The sequence below is a fragment of the Podarcis liolepis genome (genome assembly GCF_965112155.1).
Source record: "Podarcis liolepis genome assembly, chromosome: 3".
Taxonomy (NCBI): Eukaryota; Metazoa; Chordata; class Lepidosauria; order Squamata; family Lacertidae; genus Podarcis; species Podarcis liolepis.
In genome coordinates this window covers 48,690,912-48,703,407 of record NC_139557.1, presented here as the reverse complement: position 1 = coordinate 48,703,407, position 12,496 = coordinate 48,690,912, and the positions used below count along the sequence as shown (strand labels likewise).

The following is a 12,496-nucleotide window of genomic DNA, read 5'->3' as shown; positions in this document are numbered from 1 at the left end:
TTTGTTGTTGTTTAGTCGTGTTGGACTCTTTGTGACCCCATGGACCAGAGCACGCCAGGCACTCCTGTCTTCCACTGCCTCCTGCAGTTTGGTCAAACTCATGTTAGTACAGTAGCTTTGAGAACACTGCCCAACCAAAAAATGGCAGTAGCTAAGACTTATTCCATCTTATGCTAAATTCTAAAATCTGAACTGCACCAGCAAGATTGTCAGTACCAAGCCACAAAAGCTTTTTGCTAAAATAGCTTTTACCACCCTTAGAAACAATGAAGAATAATTCCATTAAATATTACAATCAATATTTCATGTGAGGTTTGTTGCAATAGCACCATTGGTGCCTAACCAGAGGAACAGACACATTCCATCTCTAGCAGAAAAATGTAGGCACCTCTCAATAGAATTTTGCAAGGCAAAATTGTGTTGCAGGTTTATTTTTGTAAAAGTAAAAGATGGGATAATTCTATGAAACCTTCCCAAATTACTGCTTTGCTTTGCAATGAATGGAGACTCTTGCAGCATTATTTGTTGTCCGTGGAGAAATAGCTGAGGTCGGGTACTTAAAGGATGTTGTTCCTCACCAGCAGCTGTTTTTGTTGGTAGTAACATGGAACCACTCCTGCTCACCTAGCAGTTTGAAAGCACCCCTAAGTGCAAGTAGATAAATAGGTACCGCGTTATAGCAGGAAGGTAAACGGCGTTTCCGTGTGCTGCGCTGGTGCCAGCTCGCCAGAGCAGCTTCGTCACGCTGGCCACGTGACCCGGAAGTGTCTCCGGACAGCGCTGGCCCCCGGCCTCTTAAGTGAGATGGGCGCACAACCCTAGAGTCGGACACGACTGGCCCGTACGGGCAGGGGTACCTTTACCTTTACCTTTAACTTGGAACCATGGCTTTATGCTATTTGTGTAGCAAATGCTTTATTAACTTCCTGTTTCTGTATTTTAGCAGCCTTTTATATCTCTTTGATCCTGGCTTCAGGAGAACAAAGCTGGCCCTACCTTATAGTCTTGCACCCTAGAAACAATTAAGGCAAGAATTACAGCAGAGTATATCTGCCACTACTCGCTCACTGTTGATAGCAAAGGGCTGTGCTGTCAGCAGTGGGTTGAATAGGGGCAGATACAATCTTGTATAGCTCTTGCTTTTTATCAGATAAATGGGAAAAGAAGTCTTAAGGAAACATGTAAATAAAAATAGAACTATGGAAAGAACACAGATTTTAACACTTGTAGAAGTTGAAACCATTCATGAGGGCTTTTTTATTTGAGGAACTCTGTGCCTTTCAGTCACTACTGTGACAGTAAGGATTGTGGGAAAACAAGAATTCTAGCAAGATATTTTGGATTGCACAAAATTGCCACATTCCTACTGAGAGAAATCTAGCCCTGACTCTATATGACGATTCCGAAGCAGGTACCATTCAGTTTAATGGGGTTTGCTTCCCATTAAGTAGTTAGAGGTTTGAAGTCTTGACTTCTATGGTAGGAGATTATAAGGTGTAAAAACCACTGCCCCATTAAGTCCAACCTTCTGCTGGAATATCTATATAGTGGCCATATAGCTACCAAATTCAGGAAATGTTCAGCTCCATCTGTTGCACCCTGTTAACAAACGATAATCTACTATGGTATTCCATGACAAAAAGCCAGTGAGCTTTATTACTACTAATTAGCACCAAATTAATATATCAACTCATCCGAAATGTGAATGGCAGATTCTCTGGGTATCACCAAAGGTATAGTGTCTATATTAAGTATACTCCGTATATTTTCCATAGATTTAGTACACAAAGGGATTGAAACTAGATCCCAGTTTTCTGAGCTAAACTACAGTGGTACCTCGGGTTACAGATGCTTCAGGTTACAGACTCCGCTAACCCAGAAATAGTACCTCGGGTTAAGAACTTTGCTTCAGGATAAGAACAGAAATCAGGCGGCGGTGCAGCAGCAGCAGGAGACCCCATTAGCTAAAGTGGTGCCTCAGGTTAGGAACACTTTCAGCTTAAGAACAGACATCCAAAACGAATTAAGTTCTTAACCCAGGTACCACTGCATATGATCCACCTTTTCTGGAAAACCTTTGGAGCTATCCCCAGTATCTTAACTAAGGCAAAGTACACGCAATAGAAATAGTTGTACAGTCATACCTCAGGTTGAAGTAGCTTCGGCTTGAGCATTTTCGGGTTGTGCTCCGCGGCAACCCAGAAGTAACAGAACGCGTTACTTCCGGGTTTCGCCGTTTGCACATGCGCAGACTCTCAAGATGACGTTATGCGTGGAAGCGGCGAATCACAACCCGCAGACGCAGGGACACGGGTTGCGTTCGCTTCAGGATGCGAACAGGACTCCAGAACGGATCCCATACTAATCCAGAGGTACCACTGTATTACATATTCCCCTCCTTTCCCTTTTAAGGAGATCCGGTGGCATAACTGACTCTATACTCCCATCTTCCTCGTAACCTACACTCACTGGCGGAGGAACCAGAGTGTGGAGGGAGCAGATCGCCCCCGATACCATTCCAGTAGGGTGCCATCGTGGTGCCCCCCCAGACATGCGCCATGCCCCCCCATGTGGCGGATGCCGTGCCCCCACAGGTGCACGTCATGCCCCCCCGGGGGGCGCCAGCCACACCCCCACCTGCTCTCCACCCCTGGTAGCGGAGCATGCAGCTTCACCACTGCCTACACTCTTAGATAATCATTATTTCAAGGTCACCTAGCAAACTTGATGCAGAATGTGGTTCTGAACCCAGGTCTCTGTTCTGGCTTTCCAATTGTGGGCTAATTGGGGTGGGGGAGGGGGGAGAGAGAGGAAGCATTTCACTCCCATTCCCACAGTGTACAGTTGTGAAGTAATAATCATTCATGTCCTGTTAGATACAAGTAAATGCACAATTTTTGAAACCTTCGTTGATTTGTTAATGTTTGTTTGCCTGGTTGCGCAACAACATTCCCATAACCACAAGGCTTCCCCTTTCCAATTATTGACATCAAGATTACTCTACTGATGGATTCTTAAATATGTATGATGGAAGTCATCTTTAAAGCGGTAAGCCAGAAGCTAATTGGAAAAGAAGATGCACTTCATAATAGAAAAAGGACAAGTTGTCCTCGGTCAGTAGAATCTCTGCAGAAAGAAAGAAAATGTCTAAAGAAAGAAAAATTACTATTATAAATACAGGAAGAAGTAGATTTCAAGGGACAGTAATGAAAACATTAGCAGGAAGACAAGTGGAAGTTTGCTAAATGGCCTTGGCATTTAGATCTGCTCTAGACTGTTTCTTAGGCTTGTAAGGATAACCTCACACTTGCCACCCTAAATTGGGAGGATTGTGAACAGTTTTTTTCCATCTGCAGAGGCATCTCGGGTAACATGGGTGGGGAAATTAGCTGTTCCCTATGATAGGATTCAGCAACTAGTCACCCTTCCCCTCCCAAGAGGGGTTTGGAAGAGCAGTCCATGCCAATCCATGCCAGTAGGCCTTTGCATCAATGCCATTTGAGTAAGTGGCAATGGGGTCCATCAGAGACCCACCCCATTCTCTATAAAAAAGCAACAACGGTCCTTTGCCCAAACTGGTTGCTGACTTCTGGGCCAGGCGTATGGTGATGAATGAAGCAACCATGGTTCTGAGGGCCAAGAGGAGCTAGGCGGCAAATCTTTTGTCTGGACGCTTATCTGAGAGCTAGCCCTATTGAATCTAGAGTGAGACTTGCTTCTAAGTAAACATGAATAGGATCACACCGTTCGTCCTCATGGCCAAACATGGAAGGAAAACTAATAATTAAAATAAATAAAAACCCGCATCTTCTAAAAAGCAGGGGTTTGTTTACCAACGAGAACGCATGCTTTTATTTGTTAGGATGCTGCGTCCAGCCCCCCCCTCCCCCACCACACACACACCTGAACGCCACCCACGTGACACGGTCCGGTCTAATGTTGTGAAAGCTGCAGGGAAGGAAGGACAGCACCATGATGATGAGCCAATGAAGCAGACCGGGGCGCGCTTTCTCCCTCCAAACCAGCCCTCAATCCCGCATCGATCCCCGCCCTGTTTGTCCCAGAGCTCTGGGCAGACCTGCCCTTTTGCCGCCGCGACCTTCCTCGTCCTCCCTCCAGCCGACGCCACAGTGGGAGGCAGGCTTGGGTGGGTGCGCCTGGATCGCGGGGAGGGGGGGGGATGTTTCAGGGTAGATGAATCGATCCTGAGGTTTATTTATTTATTTGTTTGTTTGTTTCCCCCAAGGCAGGAGAGCCATGACATCACCCCTCCTGCATGCAAAGGCACAAAGGCGAGAAGCAGCTGCAGGAGGACGGGGATGATGATGTTGCAGAGCTCGCCAAGGAGACCCGTCGCGGCTGCTGCTGCTGCTCACGCTGCTCTCGCTTTCCTTTTCCTCTTCCTCCTCCGCCTCTAACTAAGCCTCCGGCTCGCCGCCTGCTTCTCCCCCCCGATGCAGACGCCGGCCCTGGCTGCGCCCGTGCTCGTTGGGGGAACCGGGATCCAGCGCCGCCCTCGCCGCGCAGCATGCCCTGGGGGGTTGGCTTCGCCTCGTCCAGGTCGTGCGTGGTGGATCTCAGCCGGAACCAGAGCCTCTGGTGCGCGGGCTCCGACGAGCGCTTCTCCTTTTATGGGGAGATCATCGCTTTCCCTCTGCAGGATTACGGCGGGGTCATGGCCGGGCTGGGGTCCGATTCGTGGTGGAAGAAAACCCTCTATCTGACCGGGGGAGCCTTGCTCGCCGCCGCCGCCTACCTGCTCCACGAGCTCCTGGCCATCAGGTGAGAGGGGGGCACCTCCGGGGGGGGGTGTCTTTGGGAGAGAGAGATGGAGAGCTAAGAGGTGCAAAATAGCGCGCAGCAAGGGCACCCTTAGGGAGGAGGGTTGTTTTCCTAGGGTGGGGTGAAGGGGATTCCTTGCTGGGTGGGGGAAGGGATGGGTTGTGATCAGCCATAATGCATCGATCAAATGGGTTCCAGGATACCCGCAGAAAGAGAAGCTGCACCTCCTTTGTTTCAATGTGGACCATCACAACTGCAGGCCCAAGTCTGAGCCCAAGGTCCATCAACCCCGGAACCTGTTTTCAGTGCCAGTGCTCCCGTGAAACGCTTGTCATGGGCCTCTGAGCATATGTAGTGTGTTTTTATGGCACTGAGTGAATGCAGCTGAAGGGTGGGGGGCTTCCAGGTGCGATTTGCAGACAGGTTTTCATGCCCCCCCATGAATAAAGGTGAGTTTTATAATACGCTTCAAGCTGATCAGGCCATGCCAACTATGTTTTAAGGTTAGGGGCCATGGAAAAATAATATCCCAATATTAATATATGCACAGGTCTTAAATGCTAGCAGTTGATGTGGACACTTCGTAGGGGTGTGGTTTGTTTTGGGTTTCTTGCAATGTGGTTATTATGAAGTACTTGACACACAGCCAAATAATACTGGTTGGGCATACAGAATAGTAGTCCCCATGGTCAGCCTTCTGACAAATAGGGCTTGCACTGGAGACTTCCTGGTGGGTTGTGGCATTGGTTTATATGGCCCTCTCTATCCTATTATAGGTATGTGTTTATGCTGCAAAGCATATGATATGAGCACCAAATATGACAGAAATGGGTGTAGAAAACAGGGAGAGGGGGAGAATCAGAGCGTAAACTTCCGTTACCTCATTTTCATGTATTGGATAGCAACTCCATTCAGTTGGGATGCACCTTCTGTTATCTCTGCTTCTGTTATCATTTTGAGTCATAATACGTCACCTTTACAAAACTGCTTACTGTGGGATTTTTCCATGGCACACAGCTGTCCATTCCCTGTCCTTCACTGTCCTTAAACTCTAAATGATCAGTGTGTTGTCGGAGGGGCCAGAGGCAAAAGCGATTGAAGAAGCAAATGTAAATTTCACATTGATACACTAGGCTAGTTTCCAGGCAACCAAGGGGCATTATGGGAGTTCCACAAAACATTTCAGCCAGGAAAAGACACTCAAGAGAGATATGAAGTAGGACTGGGGAAAGGCCCAAGGGCCAGACAGGGAAGCCTGAGGGGCTACATTTGGCTCCCAGGCCTGTAGTTCCTCATTGCTCTAAGTCTTCAAGTTCCACCAAAACATAGCAGTTCCACTAAATATCTGGTCAGCCTCTAACTTTCTGGCAATGCTACTTCTTTGGGGAAGGTATTAGGAGGTGGTAATGGTGGGATGAACCCAGACCCAAAAAACTTCCTGCTAGTCCCACTGCCATAAATAAGTCACCACATCCTCCTCTCTCTTTTGCAGTTGGAGAATCAGTTAGTGTTTCTCATCTGACACATGTTTACATTCTCCCACAGTTGCTGAATTGCACCCCAAACCCTCCAAAGCTGTCCCAGATCTGCGAAGCACCTTTCTTACACTTCCTTACCTTCAGACATGAGGGTTTGTTGACATAAAAGTCAATATAGATGTGCCTCCTAATTCAAAATGATACCATCTCCATCTATTTGCAATGGTCTTCTTGCACTGTAGTATAGCTTGCTGTAAATGCCACAAACAGCTTAAAATGAGAGACCATCAATGTTTAGATAAATTATACAGCTGTGATTGTCATAGGCCAGAACCTGAAATGAACAACTGGTGCCGTAGTTGGTCTTTATTATTCTTGTAAACTATATTAAATAACTGTAGCATGAGTCCTGGCTGTCTTGGAACAGCAACTGGCAAACAATTTCTCCTATAGATCTAGATGATAAGTATGGAGTGGTGGTGATGGAGGCAACATCCAGAGATTATTGGGACAGATTTATTCTGGTAGACAAAGGAGCCATCCTTGCACAAAACAGGAGTAAACAGATTGATATCTGTGGCATCTGAGAACTGTTGCAAATTGCCACGAGAGAAACAAGAACAATTAAAGATGGAAATGCATACCTTTATTCTACAATTTGGAGTAAGCTTGTAAAATGAATTAGGTGGATTTATCCTGAATTGCTGTTTGTGCTGGCCTGAGTCATCAGAGGAGAAGACTCTTGTAACACTGGTTAGTCAGTGCTCCAGAAAATCATTAGAGATTTTGCTGTGGTTGCAATCAGGAAATGGAGCACTGTAGTAATTTATGCACTCATTTAGGTCTTTGACACCAAGCAAGGCCAACATCACCTATCTGTTGCAGTAGAGATGAGATCAGAGTGTCACTCTACGCACAAGTGAAAGTACCTGATAAGGGATTGTGCCCTTTAGGTTTCTTCTGGTTACTAAGCAAGGGGAGTGATAACTTTGTCTCCCTAAAAACAACAACTTTGATTCCCTAAAAAAAAGTTAAACAACTCTGGTAAATACAATGCGTAGATCACTGCCAGTTTTTTTAGTGGGAGTAGATTGCAGTCTCTCGGAAGTTGGACACCCCTGATCTAGGCCAACCCCCTATAGTGCAGGAATATGCAGCTGTGCTGTATGGGAATTGAACCTGCAACCTTGGAGTTATCAGCACCACAGTCTCTAACCAACTGTGGTTAAAGACACGCAGCAATTCTTTTTGTAGCAGGAGCTGGTGGAAGCTCAAAAGCACTGAGGAAGGCAAGTGGAGAGAGATTTCTTCCTTATTCCAAGGATGAGGGAAACAGTGCTTCAGAGTCCAGTGTAGACACTCCCCACCCCGTCTCAGAGGATGTTGAGCTTGCCACAGATAAGACACAGGTATCAAACAGGAGAAGGGTGAATGGGAAGAAAAAAGAGCCAGAGGGCATTCTTGTTTCACTCTAACCAACTTTGCATTCTTTGTAACTATATTTACTGCAATAAACAGCACAGCCTTAAGGCCAATATCTGTTCCCTGGCATTAGTACAATGATACTTTCTGTAGCTGAAGCTAGACTGGACTGTCTATGGGAAATTTTGATATCCGGACATTGCATTAAGAGCTCAACCTGTTGGAATGGAATTTTCTAAAAGTGCTGGGTGGGAGATACTTGGGATAGACACACATAGTGATGAACAGTTGTGTGTCATGCATCTAGTGGTAAGTATATTTGCAGGTGAACCTCTGGGGCCAGAGTTCATGGTGAAGCCACTGGGTACCAAACTGATGCCTGACAGCAAGTGGAAGGTTTACTGTAGCTTTGATAAGGTCTCCTAGTTCATGAAGGTCTGCCTTTCTGCTACACAAGGGAAGGACATTGCCACTTAGTCCTATGTATCCTTACTGCCTTGTAGCTACGTTTTGTTCTCACTGTTCTTTTAATGGTTTTTTTGGTTATATTTGTTCACCTCCCTGATATCTTTGATGATGGGTGACTTATAAATCTTAATAAAATAAAAATAAATAGGATCCCCACATCATACAGTTTAAATAATTATTCTGGAGAACTGAAACTGGAATGCCCTCACACTGCCTTCCCTCTCTGTCTGCCTTTAGTGATTCTCTGCTAACCTTCTGCCTCTTTCTAGTCTCTTCACTCTCTGACCAACTGTTCTCTCATGATTGGCTCCATACAGGGCAGTCCTTCCTTTCCCCTTTTCCTTTCCCTGCTTCTGTTGCGTTCCTCCACCCCTGCCAGAATCCTCTGAGCAATCATCAGAGTTCTCTCTGCACTTCTGAATCCCCATTAGCCTATAAATGTGAGGACGAATGATCTCTGAATAGATTGTCTGCTAAAGAACCTATGACAATTTGACCCTTTTCAATTCTCCTGACCCATATAACAAGAAGATTCTTTTGTTAACTGAAGCCTTGCAAGTATGTAACAAAAAAACACAATATTTTGAAACTGTTATTGACCTAACCATTTCTTAGACTGCCTGCTGAACCCAAGCACTTTGTGTTTTTCCTGGCTCTCTAGACAGGAGCAGGAGGCTCCTCTCCTCTCATCCTGCCCCAATTGACGCAGTGGACAATGTTCATCCAAAAGTATGCATATCATAACAATATTATTGTATTGGGCTTTACCTTAACTGTGAAGTTTCTTCACAGAGCTACTGTCAGGTTGACTTCGGTAAAGTATAAGATAACCTGCAAGAGATTAGGAGAAGCACAATAATAAATACTGTTGTTGTCATAGGACTAGCACATTTTGAGTTGTGTGGGACAAAGGCTCATAGTAAGAGTTTTATTCTATCAATCTCTTCATACAGGGTGCCTCATAGCAACTGAAGCCCCCTATAACCAGAATTCCTTTTGGCTTATCCAGCTTTTATTTATCCACAAGTTTTATGTGTATCCCATCTCATTAAAATCAATGGGATTATAGAATGTGGAAATCTGATTAGCACCACTGAGGGAAATAATCTATGAAAACAAAGGATTTGCTGATCTGCATGTTTTAGTTTTCATGAATTATCAAGCTTTTTGTATCATTTTAATGCATGTGGCGGATGTCCAACCAAAGTGGGTGGGTGTTGTACATAATATTCAGGGCTCCATGTGTTTTATTTATTTTAAAATTCAAAATAAGTACAGTTGCATATACCTGCATAACTTCTGTTCACTTGTAGGACAGGCAAAGAGCTGTGCAAGGCACTGGGGCCGCATTATCTTGGCCACTACTTCCCCTGTCCTCTGCCAGTGTCTTAAGTAGCCCTGCCATGTGGCAGACTTGGGGCAGCAATGAAGAAAATAGTTTCATTAGCACAAGGATTTCCATTTGCTGAATGGAACTTCCTCTTCCTGTGTTCTTCCTTTTTGCTCTGGTTCCTCCCCCAACCCTTTGGAGCAGATTTGTGTGGGCACACAGGGCAATGAGAGGGAGGGGAAGATCAATTGCACAAATGGAAATCCTTATGTTGACAGAACTACTTTTCTGGACACTGCTTTCAGGCAGTGGACCTCATGCACCATTAAGCCTGGGAGCTGCTTGAGTGGGTAGATGTGTGCATTGCACACCTGTTTCCTAGAGTGGTTGTTCTAAGGTGGCGCCATATTGGACAAGGTGGCGCCACCCTAAAGCAACCACTCTAGGAATCCTGCTCTTTCTGATGCTCCTGGGACTAGGATAGGGGATGAAGACAAAGGTGGAGGCAATAGATCATATTGAAGAGCCAGAATGGTGTAGTGCTGAGATTGTCAGACTAGGACCAGGGAAACCCAGGTTTGAATTCTTACTCAGCTATAAAGTTTACTAGAAGATACAGGGCCAGTCCCTATCTCTCAGCTGCTAGGCTGTTTCATAGGGTGTTGTGAAAGTAAAATTGATTGAGGAAGAACCATGTATGGCATCCTTATGTAAGAAATACCTTTGTAAATATTTGCACCCCAGGGTTCTGGGACTTTTAACCAAATCTGTTTCAGCAATCTTAGTGGATTGAACCTTGCTTTTAAAATAGAAGTAAACTGATCTTCTCAGGATGTTAACTTCCTTGGTCAATACTAAATGTTCTGCTTGCTGATATTGGGATTTCAGAATATACACAAGCCTGGTTATATTTATTGTGAAATGGTTCCTCACAGGCATAGAAAAAATTAAGTTGATCCTTGGATTGACTTGACTGAGTTTATTTGAAATAAGGAAGGTGGGGTGGAGGGAAAGAGTAATTATCTCACCATGAGGACTATAAGCTTGCTTCAAAAGAAAAAAAAGGACTTCTCAACATTCTAACTTCAAAGGCTTTTGCCAAGTACTTTGGGTCCATTGCTATATGTTATCTTCTCCTTCAACATGCTACAAGTACCATGCTAATTTTAGTATAGCATAATGTCCTGATAATTTTAAAGTAATACTCAGTAGCATTAGATATGAACTAATAATAAATCAAGGCTTATGTTTGCTATCAAGGCAGTTTCTGGACAAGATGGCATCTCTACATGTAACGCTTTCATCATAACCATGAATATGGTCATTTGTGTGTATATGAATTTAACTGTGGAAGGTTTTAGATATTTGAAATATTGAATCATCTTGACTTGGCTTATTTTGCCTTTGCAGTCCAAAGTGCTTCTTAGTGACTTAAAGCTTAATGAATACAAAATGGTGGCAGCCTATTGAATGACATAAGGAAAGTTTGCCTCAGCAGTTGCATTGTGCTTTGCAAGTTTGACATATTGATGCTGTATGACGCATGATGGATTCTGTTTTGTAAAACTTACTCGCTTGTTTTGCTTATAGGAAAGAGCAAGAGGTTGATTCAAAAGATGCTATTATACTGCATCAGTTTTCAAGGCCAAACAATGGTATTCCGAGTTTATCTCCTTTCTGTTTGAAAATGGAGACTTACTTAAGGATGGCTGATTTGCCCTACCAGGTAAACTTGTGCATGTTATGTTACTTTGGCTACTTACAGGCGCATGATGCCACCTATTTTAGGACCATATGCCTCGCCTAGAGGATAGGTGTATTGGTCTGTTCTAATGAGAAAAGAGTCCCGTGGTACAGTCATTGCAGAACAGTACCACCTCATGATGCAAGTTTTTAGGCAGCTTGTTGGAAAACTCTCCCATATTGCACATGGGAACACATAACTCTTTACAAGTAAGCTTTGACATGTGTGTAGTAGACAGGTTCGTGGGTGGGACTGCTTTCAAAAAACGATCCTTGTATATAAATGATGTAGTACAGTCATGCCAGAGTTCTGTACCATGTGATTGCCTCCTTCTTTAATCAATTATTCTTAGGGTTGCCTTCTGATTAAGGTGACATTTACTTGATTGAACATGTTAATTTTAGTAGATAGATAAATATATTAGGTGTGTCCATAAAAATAACAATTCTGATTTTAAAAAAACCATAGCTTAATACCGAATTTCAGTCTATCTCTACCATTTACACACACACACTTTTGTGTTTTTCTGACTTTTCATGGTTCTTGCTGCTTCCAAAATTCACAGAGATGAAGACTCCGCTACCCCTTGCTAAGAAAGTAACAGCCATATGAGTGTAAGGCTGCATAGCTATCTCACACATTCCTTACCTTATCCAGTGAGCAACCCAAAGTCCAAGAGAGCAGTATGCATCTGGACTGAATTTTCATGAAGACAAGTGGAACAGCCCAGGGGGACCAGGTCAGAAGAGCATTTCTAGAGTAGAATATTCCTTTTTAGGAAGCAGATGAACATTGGAACAAGTCAGACCATTAGTTCATCTAGCCCAATATTGTTGCCACTGGCAGGTAGTGGCTTTCCAGAATTTCAGCCAGGAGATTCTTCCCAGCCATAGCTGGGGACTGAACTTGGGACATTTTACATGCACAGCATATTCTCTACCACTGAACTACTACCCCTAAGTTTGCTTTAAAACATGCAGAATCTCAGTGGGCTATGCCACATAATTTTGCTGTGCGGAGTGCTCCTGTTTAATCTTGTGGTGCCCATGAGCCATGCTGTCCCCAGATATTCCCTTCTGCCTCTGTCAAAGACACCAAGCATTTTATGGTCATTGAGAATGCTCTTTCCAGGGTGTCTGATCCCCATTCTTTAGTTCCCCCCACCTTCTGAAAACCTGGAAGTGGGGGGTGTTTCCCCTGAGCCTGCTGCTACTTCCCTCTTGTAAGCGGGTGATGTGATTTTGGCTACGTAAGCACTGTCACTTGCCTCTG

General features: G+C 44.5%; 1 protein-coding gene across 3 annotated transcripts in view; it reads left to right on the top strand.

The window, feature by feature from the left end:
• Positions 1–3,871: 3,871 nt before the first annotated feature.
• Positions 3,872–12,496, top strand: part of FAXC (failed axon connections homolog, metaxin like GST domain containing) — a 28,101-nt gene continuing 19,476 nt past the window's right edge. Inside the window, exons 1-3 of one of the 3 annotated variants that reach the window (XM_083497694.1) lie at positions 3,872–4,147; positions 4,251–4,782; positions 11,071–11,206. In XM_083497694.1, coding sequence (XP_083353820.1) covers positions 4,277–4,782; positions 11,071–11,206 — 642 coding nt within the window. In that variant the 5' untranslated portion in view covers positions 3,872–4,147; positions 4,251–4,276. Of the gene's footprint in view, positions 4,148–4,167; positions 4,783–11,070; positions 11,207–12,496 lie in introns of those variants that run through there. The other 2 variants (XM_083497692.1, XM_083497693.1) reach the window with 2 other exon arrangements.